The sequence below is a fragment of the Phascolarctos cinereus genome, unplaced genomic scaffold, assembly GCF_003287225.1.
Source record: "Phascolarctos cinereus isolate Bilbo 61053 unplaced genomic scaffold, phaCin_HiC Scaffold_3;HRSCAF=262, whole genome shotgun sequence".
Lineage (NCBI taxonomy): Eukaryota > Metazoa > Chordata > Mammalia > Diprotodontia > Phascolarctidae > Phascolarctos > Phascolarctos cinereus.
In genome coordinates, this window is record NW_027555736.1 from 163308962 (window position 1) to 163331707 (window position 22746).

General features: G+C 34.2%; 1 protein-coding gene across 2 annotated transcripts in view; it reads left to right on the forward strand.

Moving 5' to 3' along the window:
• The window catches only part of TRPM7 (transient receptor potential cation channel subfamily M member 7), a 147513-nt gene that overhangs the window by 89514 nt on the left and 35253 nt on the right, over nucleotides 1-22746 (forward strand). For both annotated transcript variants that reach the window (XR_013485359.1, XM_020980084.2), the window contains exons 13-21: nucleotides 2790-2843; nucleotides 6031-6171; nucleotides 6437-6571; nucleotides 7796-8076; nucleotides 9771-9999; nucleotides 12047-12202; nucleotides 12288-12431; nucleotides 13450-13578; nucleotides 20696-20965. Coding sequence is in view for 1 of the 2 variants with exons in the window: in XM_020980084.2 (XP_020835743.1) it covers nucleotides 2790-2843; nucleotides 6031-6171; nucleotides 6437-6571; nucleotides 7796-8076; nucleotides 9771-9999; nucleotides 12047-12202; nucleotides 12288-12431; nucleotides 13450-13578; nucleotides 20696-20965 (1539 nt within the window). In the remaining variant the exon portion in view is untranslated. The remainder of the gene's footprint in view (nucleotides 1-2789; nucleotides 2844-6030; nucleotides 6172-6436; nucleotides 6572-7795; nucleotides 8077-9770; nucleotides 10000-12046; nucleotides 12203-12287; nucleotides 12432-13449; nucleotides 13579-20695; nucleotides 20966-22746) is intronic.

Genomic DNA, 22746 nt, shown 5'->3' on the forward strand with positions numbered 1-22746 from the left:
CATATCTGTGTGAGGCGTGGTTTTCTTTGTATATGGACAGTTCTCACATTATGTAAATTCTCATTCCACACATTCAGCTCCCAGGGGGAAGTATCGGTGTAGGGGCTTCAGCAGTGACAGTAGCTCCAGTGCCTCCTTGCCAGGGATCTTCTGTTTCATGTACTGAAGCCATGTTGGAGCAGAGGGGGAAGCTTAAATTAAATGAGAATTGGCTATATTTCAACCAGAATAATATATCTCAGCGATCAATAGCTCTTTGGGGTCCTTGATAATATTTAAGCATGTAAAAGAGTCCTGAGAAGAAAAGGTTTGAGAACTGCTGTTCTGTATCAGTATCATTCCTATTTTACTTAAATTGCTTCACTTAAAACGATTCCCTATGCTCTTTTATCTATTGATTCCATTCCTGGTATGTGAGCTGTCCCCTTCCAATTCACCAAATTTCCTGCTTCCTACTACTTGTTATACTTTCCCGATCAGTTATTCACAACAACAACAAACAAAGTATAATTGTAATGGAAACTCTTGGTTTTGAAGAATATTGGAGGGACTCTGTCTTCTTTCATTGATGGTTTTGCATATGCTGTTAGATGAGGTTCATTTATCAGCTAGTTTTGATTAGCTGGTGGAGTTTTTTGTTGTTGTTTTTCAAAATAAGAGAAAGCTCAGTGGATGTGGGCTCTCTCTGTATTCTGGGTTTTTTTGTTTGTTTGTTTATTTGTTTGTTTTGCTTTTTTGGTGAGGCAGTAGAGGTTAAGTGACTTACCCAGGGTCACACAGCTAGTATCATGTGTCTGAGGCTGGATTTGAACTCAGGTCTTCCTGACTCCAGGGCCAGTGCTCTATCCATTGCGCCACCTATAGCTGCCCCTGGGTGCTCTCTCTCTTTAAACGCCTGTTATAATGGTTAAAAATCAAAAGGTGTCTTTCCCATCTTTTTAAAAGTGTGTGAAGCATTACTTTTCCCCACTTGTGGAATACAATTCGTTATTTTACTTATTTTACTTAAAATACATTTACCTAGCTTTGAATATAATTTAAATTTTAAAACATTTTAAATTCTTAATTATATGCTTCTTTTCCTTGCTATGATAAAATATTGTATTTTGAAAATATGTTTAGTAACAGTTCCATAGAAGTTTAGATATAGAAAAAAGAACTTAAGTTATTTATTCTTACTTACTCATTTTATAGATCAGGAAACTGAAGCACAGACTGGTAATGTGACTTTTCTAAGCCAGACACCCTATTTACTGGCATTCCAGTGCTCATTGCAATAAGCTGTACTATTTTTCAAATATTCTTCCTTTTGCTTCCTAAAGTCCCTAATTGTTAAGAGGACTTTGGATTCTCCATTGCTTCGGTACTTTCAAGGAAGTCTATAAAGGAAGTGTTTGTATATTAAATCCTATTTCATTCTTATTGTACCATTCATAAAGATTTCTAAAATTTCTTCATTTGATCTACAACCAGTTATTTGACTGTTAGTGAACATGTATTATTAATTGTTCTGTGCTAGCTACTGGAGAGTAATACAAAGAAGTATAAGCCCTCACCTCTAGAAGCAATAACTTAGTTGGAGATTAAAGCGTCAAGTAATCATTTTTTAAGCACCCACTATTCAATCCACGGTAGTAAGCACTGAAAGAAACAAAATGATAAAATAAGACAGTCCTTATCCCTGAGGACTCAGAAATTTTGAACTAAAAAGGAACCTTTGGGACCTTATTGGTATTGTAGTCCAAATACTTCAATTTGCAGCTGAGGAAACTGAAGCACAGAGAGAGAGAGTATGTTGATTTCTGAAACTGGATTTCCCTCAATTAATTTTTGAAAAATCTTTATATCTCAGGAGTCTTTCTTTACTGGGAAAAGCGACTATCAGAGTGCCAGGGCATTGTGAAAAGATGTCACAGATCACTAGCAGTACAGGCTTTATGATATAGATTTCCAAGAAGAGTTTAGAAAAGGGAGAGAACTTATTGCCAAGTCATAAATAAGGAGAAACTTGATGTGAGTCTCACACATGGAGAGGAGGGAAAGAAGTAGATTTGGCAGAAGTTCTTACATGATGAATTCACTTGACTTACAAAATCATAGAATTTTTGAGTATTTGTGTTTGTACACACACTTTTTTTAGAATAAATTTTTACTATTTCTACTAGAATACAATCACTCCTACTTCATGACCTTTTACTGTTGAGAAAATAATCATTAGGTATATTGAAGTATTTATCTACAGTATAATAAAATCCTAATTTTATAATAATACTTTACTATGATTTCTTAGTCTACAAATATTTATTAAATGCTTGCTATGTAGGAAGCAATGGAGCTAGGCTCTGGGGAATACAAGGGAAAAAAATTAGGTAGTCCACGTCCTTCATGAAGTTAACTTAAAGACTGGCAAAGGAAGAAACAGGTACATAAATGTATATGAAATAAATACACATAAAAGGTGTTTTGGGAGGAAAGGCACTAGTAGTTGACAAATCAGAAAAGTCTGTTGTATTTGGTTGATAACAACTATCTCTTACCTTACTGACTGATTAAACTGATGTTATAACCTAGTCACCTGGGCCGTTATAAACAGCATTGAAGCTTTTGACTAATGCTCATTCTCTCCAACTTTACTTCCTTAAAAATCTCTGGTAGTCTTATGATAAAATCAATGTACTCAGAATCTTTGTATAAATAAATCTTTGTTTTTGAATTCTTCCTAAGCTTCATTGATAGTTTTCTAGTAATTTTAATATTTGTAATGTTGTTTTTTCTCATTTTCCATGAAGAAACAAGGCCCAACTAACCCAATGCTATTTCACCTTGTTCGAGATGTCAAACAGGTATGTTTTTATTTTCTTTGAAAATAGAGTAAACTCTTAATTTTTTTATAGGACTTAACAGATAATTGATATCGAGAGTTATCCTAATTGGCAAAATAACTTTTTTTTTTAATTTCCTCTAATATTCCTCAAGATAGGTAGTGGCATAGTGGATAGACAGCTTGCCTTGGAATCAAGAAGAACTGAATTCAGCTCCTGCCTCTGACCTTTATTGACTGTGTGATCCTGGGCAAGTCTTTTAGTCTCTCAGTTCCCCTGGCAAATCTCTAAGACTTCATAGAGCAGAACAGTTGCTCATCTGCATTATCATATCAATGAAATCACTAGTCATAAATATAAATGTAAATATGTCCTCAAAGAATCATGAAAACAAAGGAACTCTTTCTGTCTAGATTTGGTTGTTTATTAATTTGCATTGTTGCTAAGGAAAGTTTGTTTTTAAAAATTATAAAATGTAATGATCTGTAATAATGCTTTAGTGCATCAGTGACTCCTGAAAGAAGCTTGTCATGTTACTCTTCTATACCCCTCTATCTTTCCTTCCCCAGTAGCAATAAAAGATTTTTAGGTTGACTTATTAGATAATTCAGGAATAAAAGTAATGAAAGTATACATTTGTATGACACTTTACTCTTCAAAATATTCTGTATGCATAATTTTATATAACCCTTATCAAAAAACTATTGAGTTTTTTGATCTTGTGGTATATTCTATTTAGCTATAATTATGATTATCAGGGTATTTTGGTGGCTCAAATCTACAATCTGCAGTTTATGCAACTCTGTACTGCCTATCAAAATTATTCATTTGTTTATTTGTTTAGAAGGCTGTGTCTATATATACTCAAATGACTTTATTTAAAACCAATTACCCAGTGAATGCTTAATTTGGAAGTATTTAGTTTTTATCTAATCTCTTTTAATCTTTCACTGTTTAGTTTCTAAGTTCCTCATTTCAGTGCCCTTTATTTGACTCTCATCAGATGGCAATCCAGGAGGAAAGATTTGGATTATATTCTAATTCTTGTTTATTGATTCTGTTTTTTTAAACTGGTACCACTTAGCAAGATTCTTTCAAAAGGAAACATTTAATTGATTAGCATGAGAGGAAAAGATGGCAATCTTTGAGTCTAGGAGTTTTCCCTTATATTTGCAGTGTGAACTAGTAGGAAGAAACAGTTGATTCTGACACCAAACATGTGAGTTGATGCAGCTATACTTTATATGTTTGCTGTGATAATAGGCCGAAATCTTTTATAAAAAGTTTTGCCATGTACATTTTTCTTCATATCTAGTGAACAGGAACAGAAAGGATGATTGAGCATTTTCCAAAGTATATAAAATAAGTTGTATATGTAAGAAGTACACATTTTTGAAGGTAAGGGGGCAGGTAGGAAGTTGCTTGCTTCAAACTTTTGTTTCCTATGTGATTGTCCTCTCATGCCCCTCCAGTTTGTCATTTCCAATATTCTCCTGTGCTAATGGATACTGCCAGAGATCTCATTTTCTATAGTAAAATTTAATTTTTGCATTTGTTGGTATACAGAGTGAATTAGTTTATTGTTAGGAACTCTCATGGGAACTAAATAAACATGGTTAAAATGAAGAAATTATCAATGATAAGCTCTGGTTTTAGGCAGACAGACAATAATAAATTAGAAATGTCTTTGGTGTGATTTTTGAGGACATCTGCAATGAGGTTATCCTCAAAACAGATATGAAATATTAAACTACAAAATTTAAAATACAGATATCATGAAATAAATTATTAAGAGAGGTATAGGAGCAATATCTGGGAAGAATGGGTAATGACAGAATGCCAAAATTAGGTCATAAATATAAACCATATGGAAGAAAAAAAATTTTAAATAATACTATTTGAGTATATAGACACATGCCTGCATATCTAATTTATTATTTGTTCTGTAATAGGAAGGTCCCCCAAATCAAGATTTACATTAACTACAATGATGAAAATTATATAGGTATAATCCGACACTGCCTCTCCCCCCTTTAGATTTATAATCATTTTGTGTTCAGACTGTTCAGTTACAAGTCAGTTGTTGGGATGTTAGGCTGCATTTAGTTGTAGAAACAATGCAATAAATGGAGATTACATTTCCATACTAGCACCTAAAAATCTGTTTAAGTGATAATGTAAAAAATATTCTATTTTTGTATTACTGTAATTTTAAATGGGCAGCCAAGTAGCACAGTGGATAAAGCATAGGGCCTGGAGTCAGGAAGTCACGAGTTCAAATTTGGCCTTAGACATTTAGTAGCTGTGTGCCCCTGGGCAAGTCATTTAACCCTGTTTGCCTCAGTTTCTTCATCTGTAAAAATGAGCTGGTGAAGGAAAGGGTAAACAACTCTCATATCTTTATCAAGAAAATCCCAAATGGGGTCATAAAGAGTTAGACACAGCTGAAATGACTGAATTATGAAAATTTCAAATATAGTAGTTAAATGGTTGGAAAACAATATAGTTAAGTGGGTCAAAGGCAATGTTATGATATGGGCATTAGTGAGCTTTCTAACTCTTAAGTTATGTGCTAGTCACTTAAATCTTTTTGAGCCTTATCAACAAATACCTTAGTATTTTCTTACCTCAGGTTGTTCTGAGGATCAAATGAAATCATAGTATATAAAGTGCTATTCTATATAACAGTTATTACTCGTCTGGGAATTTAAGCACTATTTATAAATTCCTGTGGAAAAATATATTTTACAATATGTAGGTAGAAGGGAATTTGTAGACTTGGAGAAAAGTCTGTCTTTTTTTTTCTCTTCACAGCTCTTGCTTCAGTTACTGAGAAAATTTAGTATTCATGAATGAGTCCCATTCCCTTTAACTCCAGTATCTTTGTAGGTTAGTTGTACGTTTTAGGCTACTCTTAGGACCTAGATCTCAGGTCTAACGCACTCCCTTCCAGAAGGGAACATCACTAAGTCAGGAATGTCTTTTCCTCTTCCCTTGCAGCTAATCCTTAACCACCCAGTAGCTAGAAATGAATTTAATAAATCTAGGGACCATTTTTCATTACCTGATCAAGCCCACTCATAACAAGATGTAAATAAACCATTTGTACATAGGACATTTTTAATCTGTGGATTGTTCATATGTGGATATTAATTAGTTAAAGAAAGAGTTTCATCCTACAGATTTAATAATAATGTTTCGTTTCTAGGGTAACCTTCCCCCAGGATATAAGATAACTCTAATTGATATAGGACTTGTCATTGAATACCTCATGGGAGGAACCTACAGATGCACTTATACTCGAAAACGTTTCCGAGTAATATACAACAGCCTTGGTGGTAATAATCGGGTATGTGGATTTTCTTTTAGAAATAATGAATGCATAGTGTTGTAAACTTGGAAGGAAAATTACATTAGGCATTGTAAGAAACCTGTTGGGCTTATGAAATAATAGGGTTCAAATCAAGGGTAACTGCATACTTAACTTTGACTTCAGTTGTATTATCTATTTTTAGTGGGGGGGGGGTTGGGTTTTTTTGTTTGTTTTTTTTGCAGATTCTTTAAATGTCACTATATTAAACATTTATGCAAACTAACAAAACCCTCATTTTTAGCGATCTGGACGAAATACTTCCAGCAGCACTCTTCAGTTGCGAAAAAGTCATGAATCTTTTGGTAATAGGGAAGACAAAAGGGAAAAAATGCGACACAATCATTTCATCAAGACTGCACAGCCATATAGACCAAAGGTATTTTTGTTTCAGTAACACCATCTTTGGACCTGATCCATATTAATTATTTCAGTATAATAAAGCCACATGACATTTTTTAATGTTACAAAATAATGTTTTGAACTTTTCTTACACACTGAACATTTTAGAATCTATTTTATAAGGAAGTAGATAGTTTAGTTCTCCGTGGAAAAAAGTAAATGTGCAAACACAAATAATATATACTCTTTTATACTGTTTGTAAGTATTTTTAAAATGTGTAATAAAGCATTAAAAGTCAATTTGTAAGCATATAAATTCAGAGACATGAACAGAAGTATTATAAATTCAGAGACATGTTAACAGAAACTTAAAGAAACCATAGATATTGTAGTACAGTGGATAGAACTCTGGGCCTGGAGTCAAGAGGGCTTGAGTTCAAATTTGGCCTCTGCTGTATGACCTATTTAATCTCTGACTGCTTCAGTTTCTTCAACTGTATAGGGAGGTAAATAATAGCACCTAATTTCCAGAGTTGCTGTGAGGATCAAATGAGACCATTTGTAAAGCAATGCCTGGCAAATAAATAGTAGGTACTTAATAAATGTTTGTTCTCTTCCTCTTTTCCTCAGTATATTCAGATAGAGCAATAAGAGTTTTTGATAAGACAAAAATCCTTTATGGATAACTATCTATATCTATATCTATCTATCTATATGTATATCTATCTATCTATCTATCTATACACATATATATATATATATATATATGGATATAAAAATTCACCTTCATTATTTATTTTTGCTGATATTTGGATAAACCTTATGTGACCTTATTTCATTCAGTAAATAATGTTCAGACCATTTCTGATTATAATACATCCCAGGGCACTATCTAAATTCTTTTGTTATGCTTCAGTTTGTTTTGCTTGTTGTTACATGAAAAAATATGAGTGCTAGTTTACAATTTGGAGTCTTTGTTATATGGAGTATTTTGTTTAAAGTGTCATTTTTTTTGTAATATAATTTGGCCTTTTTTATCATATGAGAGTAGGACTGGATGATTTTAATAGGATATCTACTCCAAAGAAAAGCCTTGAAGTTCTTGGATTCTGTGTTTACAGTTTGCTGAACTTAGGCAAAATTATGCATAATGTACTATCATATTAAATTGTAAACATAAGTGGATTTGATTTATAAAATCTACACTAAGTTTTAAGTGCCACACTACTTTTTTTACCTTCTTATTTTTAATTTTCTCAAGATCGACACAGCTGTGGAAGAAGGAAAGAAGAAAAGAACCAAAGATGAAATTGTTGATATTGATGATCCTGAAACTAGACGGTTTCCTTATCCACTCAATGAACTATTAATTTGGGCTTGCCTTATGAAGAGGCAAGTTATGGCCCTTTTTTTCTGGCAGCATGGTGAAGAATCTATGGCTAAAGCATTAGTAGCCTGTAAGATGTATCGTTCCATGGCATATGAAGCAAAACAAAGTGACCTGGTTGATGACACCTCAGAAGAACTGAAGCAGTATTCAAAGTAAATTACATTTTGCTATATGGGATTTCTTTTTAACAAAAAATAAAATAGCAGAAAGGCTAATGAAATGACATCTACTATTTAATATATAATTTGCTTTTACTTTTATTTTGCAAGTTAAGAAAGGGCATCACGTAAAAGATATTTTAAAAAACTATTCTTTTTTGCCTAAGCATCTGAAAAAGGAGATTTTTGGTTTAAGTTTATATAAAATTAATATTTATTTTAGATGTTGGGTGAGGATTACAAAAGATATAAGTTTGGGACTTTTAAGTAATTTACAGCCAAATTGGTGGAGATAAAACGTGTGTGTGTGTGTGTGTGTGTGTGTGTACAGTTCAAGACAATAGAATAGATGTTAGAAACTAGTAAATTACTTGCTAAATAAACCACATCCACACCAGTTGCACAATAATAATTATAGAAATTTAAACACAGGAGATTTAACTTGAGACTTTGGCAGTAAGTAAGGAATAGGTGATACAGAATTATTCTGGGTCTTAAAGGACACGTGATTTTTTAATAGGCCCAGAAGAAGGGGATTCAGTAATCATTCTGTCCACGAAGTATAAAAGCAGGAATAAGGTATTCCATTATTAGCATATAGTATATATCATAGCATCATAGAATCTTAATGCTCAAAGGGACTTGTGAGATCACCTAATCCAACTTGTGTCTGAATCAGGAATCCCCTTTAAAACATCCCTGACCAGTGGTCATCCACAGTCTACTTTGAACACTTCAGGAGATAGATATCTCAATACTTTTGGAGGTAGCCCATCCTACTTTTGCACAGCTTTTAACTGTTCCGTGCATTTTTTCAAATTCTGAGTAATTTTTTGGACTTGATTTGATACAAACTGGGGAAGTAGTCACTGAAAATTTTAATCTGGAAAGCAAGTACATAGTGGTTTTTACTTTGTGTACAGAATGAATTGGAGTGTGGAGAGACCAGAGTTGGGGTAGCCAATTAGGAAGCTTATATGGTATTCTATATGTTAAATTATTAAAGACTGAAATAGGATTATAGTTATACTGTGCATGAAAAGGAAGGAGAGATTTTTCTAGAGGGCTTATAATGGGCACACCTTCTAAAACAACAAGCAAGCCTTCTAGAACAAGCCCATGTGTACTTGTAAAATAATGCTTAGCCAGTAGAAACTCTGAGCCCTCTTTTACATGATTTAATAAACATTAAAGTAGTTCCTTCAGAGGAGTTTTCACTGTAATGGCAGCATGAGTTGTCCTTATTTGCATTTAAATCCCTATCACTTCATCTGTGTAGATTTTTGCATCATACCATTCCCACCTTAAGATTCTATATAGATGCCACACATCAGCTAAGTTGTCCTGGCTTTTCTCCTTTCCCAGAGGCCCACAGATTTGTTTCCCAGGAAGGTGAACAAGGAAACCTCAATTTTAGGACTTGTGAAAATACCAAAAAGCATACACTTCACATTTCAATGAAATAATGTTCACCTTTCTGATTTATTTGGAAATATTTCTTAGTTTTGTATGCATTTGAATAATTCTACTGTGTGTTGTACATTAGAAGTAGGAAATAGGAAGCCTTATGTTAGACTAGTAGTTGGCATAGCCCTAGGAGATTAATGGTGTAGGATAGCATAAAAAGGAAAATTCCATGAATGAAAATCAAAACTCAATAATTTGTATCTACTTTTGTCCTTTCATAGTGAGTTTGGTCAGCTGGCAGTAGAGCTTCTAGAACAGTCCTTCAGACAAGATGAAACAATGGCCATGAAATTACTCACATACGAGTTAAAAAACTGGAGTAATTCAACCTGCCTTAAGTTAGCAGTATCTTCAAGACTTCGACCATTTGTTGCTCATACTTGTACACAAATGCTATTATCTGATATGTGGATGGGAAGGCTGAACATGAGAAAAAATTCATGGTACAAGGTATATTTCATAACAACATTCATATCATGTGATATATCAAGCTAAATAAAACAGCTGTGTTGATTTTCTAGAATAGAAAGATCCTGGAAGTGCCTTAGCTTGTTGTGCCAGATAGTGGCATGTTCTGGTTGTGTTAGCCACTAAAGTTGCAGTAGATGACAGGGAACTTAGGGTGATGACTGTTTAATCACCTAGCAGGAAATGTGACAGAACCACAAGTTACAAGTAAAGTCCAGTGCCCCTGACTGCCTTTTGTTCTGGTAGCTACAAAGACAGAGGGTGCCATGTTCAGTACTGCATCCCTCTAATAACATATTTTTGTGGCCTTATTAGTAGGGTTTGTCGTTTTGTTGTGGTTATTTTAAGGTTAAGAATTTTGGTTAAATGTTTGTGTTGTTCTTGTCTTATAAGGAGGCAGTATCTTAAGCTTTTCTTTTGATTCTCTATTATATTTTTCCAAATAAGGTGCAGAAATATAAAAAAGGCGGTAAATGGGCAAGTAGCCCTTAATTACAGGCACATGTAGATAGATTTGTAATGAATACTATTCAGTTACTAAAAATAGTGATGAAAGATTAACAAAGAAGAACTACTATATAAAATTTTTTATGCTTCAGTTTTGAGGCATTAGATGAACCTTTCTGTAGAAATGAACCTTTATTGTTTACATTTCTTTGTAGAGGTACATGCTGAATAAGCATAGACCATGCTATGGAACAGTTAAAAAGAGATTCAGATTAAAATTAGGAAAAGTAGCTCTTAATGGAGGTTGTTTTATTTCACTATGGATATTTTATTGAAATACTATTTCTAAATTTGAAATTCCTTGATTAGGAAATATATGAATTTAAGGCAAAATATATATCTTTATACAGATCACTATTTGAAAAACTAACCCAGAAAATAATTGGCCTATATTCTCATTTTGCAGAATGCTTTACTTGTGTTAAAAAGTATAGAAATCTGAAAAACAACCCCCCCCCAAAAAAAAAGGCCATGGCATTTTGTGGTTTGCTCTATAACAGAATTCAACCTGGGGCTCTTTAAACTTCATACATAAATAACAGAACCTAGTTTTCCCCAAACTTTTTTTCTTTTTTACATATTACTTAGAGGGAAAAAAACCCGCTAACTCATAGTAGTCATGGTAAAAAGCATAAATGGTCATTCTTAGAGTTATAAAAACCTTGGCTTAAGTCCTACCTCTCACACATTTCACCTATGAATCATGAGTAAATAACAATCTCTCTGTGCCTTAGTTACTTTCTTTTTTCTTTTTTTTAAAATCTATTTTGATTTATCGACAATCACTTCTATATGGTTTTGAGTTTAAAATTTTTCTCTGCCTTCCATCCCAAGACGGCACACAATCTGCTATAGGCTATACATATATATTCCTATTAAACATATTGTCACATTAGTGATGTTGTAAGTAAGAATTAGAACCAATAGGAGGAACCACCAGAAAGAGGAAACAGAACTCAACAGAAGGGAAAAAAAAATAGCAAATAGTATGCTCCAATCTGCATTCAAACTCTATAGTTCTTTCTTTGGATGTGGATAGCATTTTCTATCACAAGGCCTTTGGAGATGTCTTAGATCCTTGTATTGTTGGGAAGGGTTAAGTTTATCAGTACTGGTCATCGCACAATGTGGCTGTTCTTGTGTACGACCTTCTCTTGGTTGTGCTCACTTCGCTCAGCATCAGACCATACAGATCTTTCCAGGTTTTTCTGAAATCAGCCTGTTCATTATTTCTTATAGCACAATAATATTCCATTACATTCATATACCACAGCTTGTTCAGCCATTCCACAATTGTGCCTCAGTTATTTTCTAAGGGTAAGTCCCAGGGCAATTGCCAGACTATATTAGTTGAGAGAGTTGCTTCACCAGAGTTTCTTACCCCAGTGAAATTAGTTTCTACAAAGAAAAAATAAACAAACCTATTTGTATTACATTATTAAAAGCTATACTAGATCTTTTACTGGTCTTACTTAAAACTGATTTTTTATAAAGCAAATTCTAAGTCTTCAAATTTTTCTAGGTGATATTAAGCATCTTAGTCCCACCTGCCATATTAATGCTGGAATATAAAACCAAGGCAGAAATGTCCCACATTCCACAGTCTCAAGATGCTCATCAAATGACCATGGAAGACAGTGAAAACAACATCCAAAATGTTACAGAAGAAATTCCTTTGGTAAGGAAACAGTGCATGGGTAAAAGTAGCAAAATTTTAAGCTTAATATAAATAACTAGCTAATTGATTTTTTTTTTAATTTTAGGAAATTTTCAAGGAAATGAGAATTTTGGAAAATAATGAAGGAAAGACTGAAATTGACATCCAAATAAAACCAAAAAAGCTTCCAATCACTCGAAAATTTTATGCTTTTTATCATGCACCAATTGTGAAATTTTGGTTTAACACAGTGAGTATCTTTGGGATGTTTTTTGTTTTTAGCCTAATATGGTTAGTTAGTTTGTTTTTTTAAGGCCATTGGGGTTAAGTGACTTGCCCAGGGTCACACAGCTAGTAAGTATCAAATGTTTGGTCTGAGGCAGCATTTAACTCAGGTGCTTCTGACTTCAGGGCAGGTGCTCTATCCACTGTGCCACCTGGCTGTCCCCCTAATATGGTTTTTAAAATAGTTAGAAAAAGTTCTGTGTATACAGCTCAGTCTGTTGTGATTACAAAAATTGCTTGTATTTGTCCTTGAAAGTATTTGAACTTTGTTGTAATGAAAAGGAATCACTTGTATAGCAGTATATAGTGAAATATTAATGTTATGTAACCTGAATCAGTGTGAAATAAAATAGAGACTGCTAAGATTAATCTTGGAAACTTTTCCTATAGTAGATGTTTTTTTTTTAAAGAGGTGAGACAGATTAGCATAGCGGAAAAAATAATTTATGCAATGGAATGAATGGTGGAAATGGTATTAGAAAATTTGACTGGCATGATCAGTAACATCAGTAATAGTGAGTAATCCATCAGCAAGATAGATGAGTAATAATAAGAATAAAAATAGTAACTACCACTTATATAGTGCTTTAGGGCTTGCAGAGTGCTTGAGAAATATTATCTCATTTTATCCTCCTGATAACTTTGGGAGATAGATGCTGCTATTATTCCCATTTTATGATAAAGAGTAAGGCAGTTTCCCAGGATTATATGAAGAGTGTCAAAGGGCACATTTGAACTCAGGCCTTCCTGACTCTGGATATAGTTCTTTATTTCCTATGCCACAGAGCTGCCTCATAGTAAGTGCAGGACACTGTACACTATTGATAAAATTTGCTTTAGCAAGTTCCTCTAAGGTTTACATTCAGGAAAGTAACTGGATAAAAATATCAGCCAATGTTTAATACTAAAACATGCCTTTCAAACTCATTATTATTAAATAAACATTTTTAGATATTTAATTTTTTAATTGCTTTTTTTTTAAGTTGGCGTACTTGGGATTTCTGATGCTTTATACATTTGTGGTTCTTGTAAAAATGGAACAGTTACCTTCAGTTCAAGAATGGATTGTTATTGCTTACATTTTCACCTATGCGATTGAAAAAATTCGTGAGGTATGTTTGTGACACCTTTTTTTTATGAATTACTTTGCTCTCTTACTTAGGACACTTCTAATGCAGAAATTGTCATGTTAACCATATAATTTAGTATTTAGGCATCCACTGTGTAGCCAAAAAACATGTTCAAATTATATGACTGAGTAGCTAAATATGCAATTAAGATTTCCACCAGGTTTGGATAAGCTGCCACAATTCCAGAGAATTTTTTCTGCTTCAGAATTATAGAAAGGTTGGATTTGGGCTATCTCCAAGCAGATTAGACCATTTCTTTATTTGCTGCTTTCCTTAGATGTGCAAAAAGGCATTTTTTGTAGATACGCGCAAGTGAAAATAAACTTTAAACGTATTAGTCTATGCTACACTCTTTTCTAATTTAGTTTTTCAATTAATGTCTGCATCAGTGTTTACAGCCTAATGAGCAGACAACAAGTATTTATCAAGCATCTTCTATGTCCCAAGCTAGGTGCTAGGGATGCAAAGGCAAAAATGAAACAGTCCCTGGATGTGATTAATCTTGGAAGGCTTTCCCAAAGAAGATGATTTTTGGAAGAGATAAGGCAAATTAACATAGTGGAAGGACCTTGTTTTTTCTTGGAAGTAATTAACTTATACACAAATAAGTAAAAATATTTTTGTAGGTATTTACTTAGTGGGAAGGAGGAGCATTAGCAACTAGAGGAATTAGGATAGGCTTGTGCAGAAGGTAACAATTTCACTGAGCCTTGAAGGAATTAGGGATTCTACTAACTGGATACGAGGAAGAAATGCGTTCTAGTCATGGATAACAGCTTCTGAAAAGTTGCAACTCATGAGATAAAATTTTCTTTACACTTAACATCAAGTAGGCCGGTTTTGCTGGGACCTGAAGTGAGTAAAAGATAGTAATATACAATAAGTCTGGAAAGGTGTATGAAGCCAGATTAAGAAGCACTTAAATGATTAACAGTAGTTAGTATTTTTATCCTGCAGGGAAAAAGGGACCCATGGGGCTTTTTTAACTATGATGTGAAGATGTAGACTTTTTGATTTAAGAGATGGAATTGAAATAACTATGAAACATTATTTTACCAAAGCACCTCTGTTTACTGCCATTCATGTGAAGCAAATACCACAAACATGCAAGAATATTCTTTTCATAATATTTTGGTATATTGTTGTATGTCTCTGCTTTGGACTTAAGTTTATGGGAGTTCAGTAGTAGTGTTTGACTTCCTAAAAGTTAGGGATTTTTTCTTTACTGCTCTGTTACTCTTTATATCCTATATTCTTGCTTACATTGAGTCATGGCCTATCCTTTGTATTAACAGCTAATACCTGTTTGCTGCCTCGTAGTTTACAAATTTTTTTTTATTACTCCTTTAAATTATGTATCAGAAGTCCATGGAAATTTAGTTATAGAAACTGGTAAGTTAAGAAATATTTTTAGCAGCTATGGCAAGATGGCTGAGAAATTGTGAAAGAAACAGTTCCTCAATTAGCATGGTGCCTTGCACATGATAGGCATTTAGTAAATGTTTATTGACTGTTGAACTCATCTAAGTTGATGAGTTTTTTGTATATCCATCCATATTGGTTGCTTTAGACAACATCCCTTTTTCTTAGTTGTTACTGTTTTAATTTGTGCCTTCAAAAATCATTCTTAAGAGCTTTTCCTCCTTTCTAACCTGTTTTCCCTTACAAATTTCAGTCTATTCTACAATATTAATTCCTTTTCTCAGTTGAAATCTATTTTCTGAACAAAAAAGCAATACAAAAAATTAAATGGAAACAAACCTAGCAGTCTTGAAGTGAATGAATTAAACAACCGTAAAAAATGAAAGACAGTGATAAATGGATACTATCACATGCGTGTGAAAAAGTAAGAGTTAAGTCATGGTATTAGTGTAAAAACCAAAATTCACAGTATTAAGGAAAACTATATTGTGAAACTAATATTCTTAAAGTGTAAGTAATGAACCAGTAGAGTACTAAATTTATATTCACCAGCTGGCATCTGAATGTGTAAAGGAAAAGTTGATTGTAAAAATACATAAAATAATAACATAATAATTGTAGGAAACTATAATGTTCCTATTTCTGAACTTGACAAATCAAGCAGAAAGAAAGAAAAACAAAGATTTCTAGAAGTCAGCAAAACATTGGAGAATTTAGACCTGAAAGACATAGGACATCTTTTAAGTGAGAACATTAAAGAATACACGTTTTTCAGCAACATATGGCACCTTTATAAAAATAGGCACAAAGGAATTCTAAATAAAACAAAAATAGTAAACATCCTTACAGCATAAAATGGAACAAAATAGTAATACAGAGAACATAAAAGATACAGAACTAAATTGAGACTTAATGACATCTTTAAATTTGAGTGGAACAAAAACAATTATAAAAATAATAACTGAATAATAATGAAACTATATACCAAAATTTCTGAAATGCAACTAAAGCAGTCCTCAGGACAAATGATACCTCTGAGAAGATGCATTAAGAAAATAGAAAAAGATTTATGAACTGAATATCAATTTAACAATTAGAAAATCAAAATAAGCCCAAAATTAAACAGAAATAAATTGAAAAATAAAATGTGAATGGATTACCATAACTGAAATCTGGTTCTTTTAAAAGTCTAACAAAATTGAGAAATGCAAAAGAAGGGATGGAATATCAGCACACCCAAATAAAAAATAAACATGATTAAATCTACTTTCCCTAAGTTACTGTTCATGACAAAATATGATTGGTTTTTGCCTTTTTATCCTAAGGTTCTCATCATTTTTGCTTTAACATCTTCCTTCTTTTTGGCGAGTATTAACTCCTGAATAGCAGTTTCCTACATTCATTCCTTGGCTTTTTGAAGGATGAAATTATCATTGACATGGGGGAGGTCTTATTTGTATCATGCTATGCCTAGAGTACTCTTTTGAGAAGGTTGAAAAGGTGTACTGTGGTCAGTGGAATGCACGGAATTATTGCCTTGCTATGGTGAGGACCACAGTTTAGTGGCAGGACTTTGTTTAGCTCCATTCAGCAACACATGCATAAGTACAAAGGGAAAGGAAGATGGGAGTAATCTGGATTGGTGTTTGGCAAGTAGTGTCAATGTTAATGTATATGATTTCCTACTTTTGTTCACTTCATTCTGCTTTAGTTCATACATGTCTTACCACATTTCTCTGAAACTGTGCCTTTTATTGTTTCTTATATCACAAAAGCATTCCATTATATTCACATTCCATAATTTGTTCAGCCTTTCTGTAATTGATAAGTACTCCCCTAAGTTTCCAATTCTTGACCTGACAAAAAGACTGCTAATGATGTTTTTGTACTTAAGAGTTTTTTCCCTCTTTCTTTGATCTCTTTGGGATATAGGCCTAGTAGTGGTAGTATCACTAATTCAGTTTTGGTAACCTTTTGAGCACAGTATAAATTCCTTTCTAGTGACTGATCTAATTCACAACTCCATCATCATTTGTGTTAATGTGCCTCTCTTCCTGCAGCCTTTCCAACATTTGCCATTTTCCCTTTTTGTCAACCTTGCCAAAATTTGATAAATTTGAGATGGAACCTCAGAATTGCTATAATTTGTGTTTTTCTAATTAGTGATTTGGAGCATCTTTAATATGGTTGTTGATGGCTTGTCACAGCCATATTGATTCCACTTTTTCTGTATCTCTCATATCTGATATATTCTTTCTTTCCTTTTTTTATTAATTTATTTTGATTTATCAAAAATCACTTCCATATGCTTTTGAGTTTAAAATTTTTCTCCCCCTTCCTCTCCCCTACCCTCCCCAACACAGTGCACAGTCTGATATAGGTTCCTGTTAAACATATTTTCACAATAATGAAGTTGTAAGGAAAAATTAGAACCAATAGGAGGAACCATCAGAAAGAGGAAACACAACTCAACAGAAGAGAAAAAAAAAGATAGAGATTCAACTTTCACAGTTATGATTACTATCTGTGTCTTTTTCTCCATCCTTTTCCCCCCTTGTTTATGCTTTTCTTTCTCCTTTCTCCTTCCCCCCGCCCCCCTAGTGTTTTGCTTTTGACCACCCCCTCCTTCAGTCTCTTCTCCCTTCTATTATCCCTTTCCCTTTTCTTCCCCTTTTCCCTCCTACTGCCTATAGGGCAAGTTAGATTTCTATACCTAACTGATTATGTTATTCCCTTCTTGAGCCAAATCTGATGAGAGTAAGGTTCAAACAATGCTCACTCCCCTCCCTTCTTTCACTCTTCTGTAATAGGATTTTCTGTGTTTTCCTGTAATGTAATTCACCCTTGTCTGCCTCCTCCTTTCTCAGTACTTTTCTAAGATCAGACTAATCTACTTACTTGGATCCATTTAACCCACTTGATTAGTTTTTTTTTTTAATCAAAGTCAACTAATATCCACCCACTTTATGTATATTCCTTTAACATGGTGTAATAACAATACAGTTCTCAAGAGTTGCAAGTGTCATCTTCCCTTGTAGGGATGTAAACAGTTTGCCCTTATTAACAACATATTGCATCTTTCTGTCCCATTTACCTTTTTATGTCTTTCTTGAATCTTGTACTTGAAGATTAAATTTTTTGTTGAGCTCTGGTCTTTTTATGGAAGGTTTGGAAGTCCCCTATTTCACTGAATATCCATCCTCCTCCCTTGAAAAATCATGCTCATTTTTGCTGGGTAGTTGGTCCTTGGCTGCAATCCAAGCTCCTTTGCCTTATGGAATATCATATTCCACACCCTGCGGTCTTTTAATGTAGAATCTGCAAGGTCCTGTGTAATCCTGACTGTGGTTCCATGATATTTAAATTGCTCCTTTCTGGCTGCTTGCAGCACTTTCTCTTTCATCTGGTAACTTTGGAATTTTGCTATTACATTCCTTGGCGTTGTCAATTTGGGATCACTTTCAGGTGGTGAGCGGTGTATTCTTTCTATGGTTATTTTACCTTCTGGTTCTAGGACTTTAGGGCAGTTTTCCTTTATGATTTCCTGAAAGATACTGTCCAGGCTTTTTTTTTTTCCATGACTTTCGCATAGTCCAGTGATTTTTAAATTGTCTCTCCTGGATCAATTTTCCAGGTCGGTTGTTTTACTGATGAGGTATTTTATGTTTTCATCTATTTTTTCATTTGTTTGTTTCTGTTTGACTGATTTTTGCTCTCTCGTAGAGTCATTAGTTTCCATTTGTCCAATTCTACTTTTTAACAGATTGTTTTCTTCTGTTAGTTTTTGTACTTCCTTCTTCAGTTGGCCGATTGTATTCTTAAGAGATTTGTTTTCTTTAGTGTACTTTTTTTCCAGTTTGCCAGTTTTGTTTTTTAGGGACTTGTTTACTTCAGTGTACTTTTTTCTAATTAGCCAATTGTATTTTTTAAGGACTCTTCTACCTCTCTCATTAGACTCTTAAAATCCTTCTTGAGCTCTTCTAAGAAGGCTTTTTGGGCTTCAGACCAGTTCATATTCCCTTTTGTTGTTGCAGATGTGGGTTTGTTGACAATGTTGTCCTCTTCAGAATTTCTGTCTTGATCTTCACTCTTCTCATAATGTGAATCTATATTACGTTTCTTTTCACTTATGGTTTCTTTATTTCCTGGCCTTTAAAGAGATTGTGCCCTCCTGCTGGGGAACAGAGGGCACTGACCCAAGCTTCTTGTGTTGGGAGCCTAGGTCTTGGTCACTGGCTTTATGTACTGGGGCCTCTTATGCTGGCAATTGGAGGCTGTAGGGTTCTGGCAGCTTACCTCTTGTTGGTCTGGAATCAGCAAGGCTGGAACTTTCAGGCGATTCTAGGTTGCCTGCTTTTCCTTTCCTTTAGCTTTCTTCAGCTCCTTTTAGATGGGTGCTGCAGGGTATTTATCTGCCTGAGGCCCCTTGCAATGCTGCTTCCCTCGTTTCTGCTAATGCACTGGGAAATTCCTTTGTGGTAGAGTGCTGAGGCACCTGGTGGTTTTCTGAGCTGGTTTCCACTGGTTCCCCCCCCCCCCCGCGCTCACTGAAGCACTCGGAGATCCAGGTGTTGGTGCATGCCTGTTCTATTACCTGGGCTTCAGGATCTCCTCCTGGTTGACAGTTGGAGGCTGTAGGGTTCTGACAGCTTACCTGGTGTTGGGTTGGAATCAGCAAGGCTAGGACTTTAGGAAGACTCCAGGTTGCTTTCTTCAGCTCCGTTCAAATGAATACTGCAGGGTGCTTATCTGCCTGGGGCCCTTTGTAGTGCTGCTTACCTTATTTTTGCTGAGGCACTGGGAGATCTGTTTGCTGGGGTGCTGTACTGCTATTCCCCGTCTTCTAGTTCCACCGTTCAGGGTTTTTTGGTCTCTTTTCTGGGGTGATGTTTTCTAGGTTTTCAGAGGTTGATAGGGGAGGGTGAGAGCGACTACCCTTTTACTCTACCATCTTGGCTCCCGGAAGCGGAAGCCCCTGACCTATTCTTTCTAGTGAGATAGATTCTGGTCTATTTGTGCTGTCACTTTTCACGTGTACTAGCAAGTCACTTAACCACAATTGCCTCACATACCTCCCTCCCCCCCAAAAAAAAACCCTTAAAAAAAGACAGAGCACTAAAGTAGTTTCTTTTTGCCTCTAGGATAAAATACAAATACACAAAATACAAATGCATAAGCTTGCCATTTAAAGTCTTTTGCAATAAGTCTCTTACCTTTCTTTCCAGTCCTATTTAGTGTTACTTGTAGTCAAACTCAGCTTTTAGTCATATTCAAGTCTCATTTCTGTGCCTTTGCACACACTTAGTTGCAACTTTTAGAATCTGTAGTTTCCTTCAAATCATAACTTAAGTACTATCTACATAAAGCATATTCTGATCCTTCCCAGTTTTTAGATCACCTTCCCTCTTGAAATTATTAGTTTGCATTTACTTGTACATATGTTCTGTCCCCATCTCCCCCATCCCCGCCCCCATTAGTATGTAAACTCTTTGAGGGTTAGACTGTTGTCTTTGTCCTCCTATTGTACAGCTCAGTGTGTCACTTAGTAATGTTAATACATTTTTATATAATATTTGAATTGGATTATTTTAATAGATGTTGGGCTTTTTAAAGTACTGAGATAAGCCTGTGGAGGGGGGAAAAATCTAATGTTTAACTTGATTTTTTTTTAATATAGATTTTTATGTCTGAAGCTGGAAAAATAAGCCAGAAAATTAAAGTGTGGTTCAGTGACTACTTCAACATCAGTGATACAATTGCTATTGTGACTTTTTTCATTGGATTCGGACTAAGATTTGGAGCAAAATGGCAGTTTGAAAGTGATGAAATATTTATTGCTGGAAGACTGATTTACTGTCTTAATATTATTTTTTGGTATGTCCGTTTGTTGGATTTTTTAGCTGTAAATCAACAGGCGGGGCCTTATGTAATGATGATTGGCAAAATGGTAAGTTTATATAAAATGAAATATCAATAATGTGCATGTGTGTATAAGTTTTTTCTTCATAAAAATGAAAATGTTTATCTTTACTGTTATATCTGCCTTAGGAATCTAGGTGGTGCAGTGAACAGACCACTAGGCCTAAAGTCAGGAACATTTATCTAGAATTCAAATCTGGTCTCATTTTACTAGCTGTGTGACCATGGGCAAGTCAGTGAACCCTGTTTGCCTCAGTTTCCTCATCTATAAAATGAGCTGGAAAAGGAAATGGCAAATAGCTCCAGTATCTTTGCCAAGAAAACCCCAAATGGGGTCACAGAGAGTCACACATGTCTGAAAAACGACAGAACATCTGCCTTAATCAGATGACAAACATCAATGTCATAATGCTTATTTGATTCATGTTAAAAATCTATTAGATTATTAGCATTTTGGGAAGATATTTGATATTATTTAGAATGGTTGGTTTTTAAAGCCTTTTACCAATCTACACACGTAGAATTATGTGGTATGGTGATGTTTCAGGAATTCTAAGCCTACTTATTCAACTCCTATTTTGCTTTCATTTTTTATGTCAGCGAAAAGGATCTCCAGAGTGGAAAGGGTATTGAAGCCCAGCATATGTAAGGAAAGATAGTAAGAGAGAACCTAGGTAACTTAAATAAATTCAACTTTCAAGGCTTACACAGTTGTGATCTTTTGGAAATTGCAATCTCTAATCTGAAAATTTGTGGAGAGTGGGTAGGTTGCCAGAACCTGGCATGTAGTACCCTGTTTTTGAAAAGGGAAGAAAGTTGAATTTTTACATTTTTTTTATTGAAATCATTTACTTCTCATTACCTTCGTTTCCTGTGCTCCCTGCCATACTCAGAAAGCTACTCCTTAAAAGGAAGGAAAAAAAGCAATTTGATAAATCTAACCAGCACATCCATCAAGTATATATTTTGTTCCCCACTTTTGCTCTCTCCTCCCCAAGGCCAAGTATATTTACAGAGCATTCAGCTACAGTTTTATTATTTTACTTTATTGTAGTCATTGCCTGTATTCTGGTTTTTGTTATTACTTAGATAAAATTATATCAGTTATAAATCTTTCTATGCCTTCCTGTACTCTTCATATTCAACATTTCAGTAATATTCGATTACATTCATTCACCACGATAAAAAGAAAATTAGTAGAATAGACTAGATGATGATGGATCAGAAACACTTGAATTCAAACTTTTGATAAACACTAAACTTTGGAGACGTAAAGGTTCATACCAACATAATATGTCATACCACAATAAACTCAAATGAATTTTTGACCTGAATGTTAAAGATTATACCCTAAAAAAAATGAGAAGAAAAATCAGAAAAAAAGAAAATCAAATCAGGTAGCTTTCACAGTTGTATATAGTAGGATAGGGTAGAGATGATCACAAAACATAAAATAGGTTATTTTCATTACATTATGTTGAAAAGATTCTGTGCTAGTAAAACCAGTACAACCAGAATAAGAGAAGTAATTAGGGAAGATAACATATCCCAGATAAAGATTTGATATACAAGATAAGAAATGCATATTAAACCAGAAACCATATGCCATTAGATGAGTGGTCAAAGAAAATGAACGGAGTTCTCAAAAGATTTATAGATTATTAACAGCCATATCAGAGATTGCTCATCACTACTAATAGAAATTCAAATCAAAACAATTGAAGCTTCACCTCGCACCCAACAAATTGTCAGTAATAACCAAAGATAGGAAAAGTCAACTGTTAAAGGGATTGCAAGAAGGCCATTACA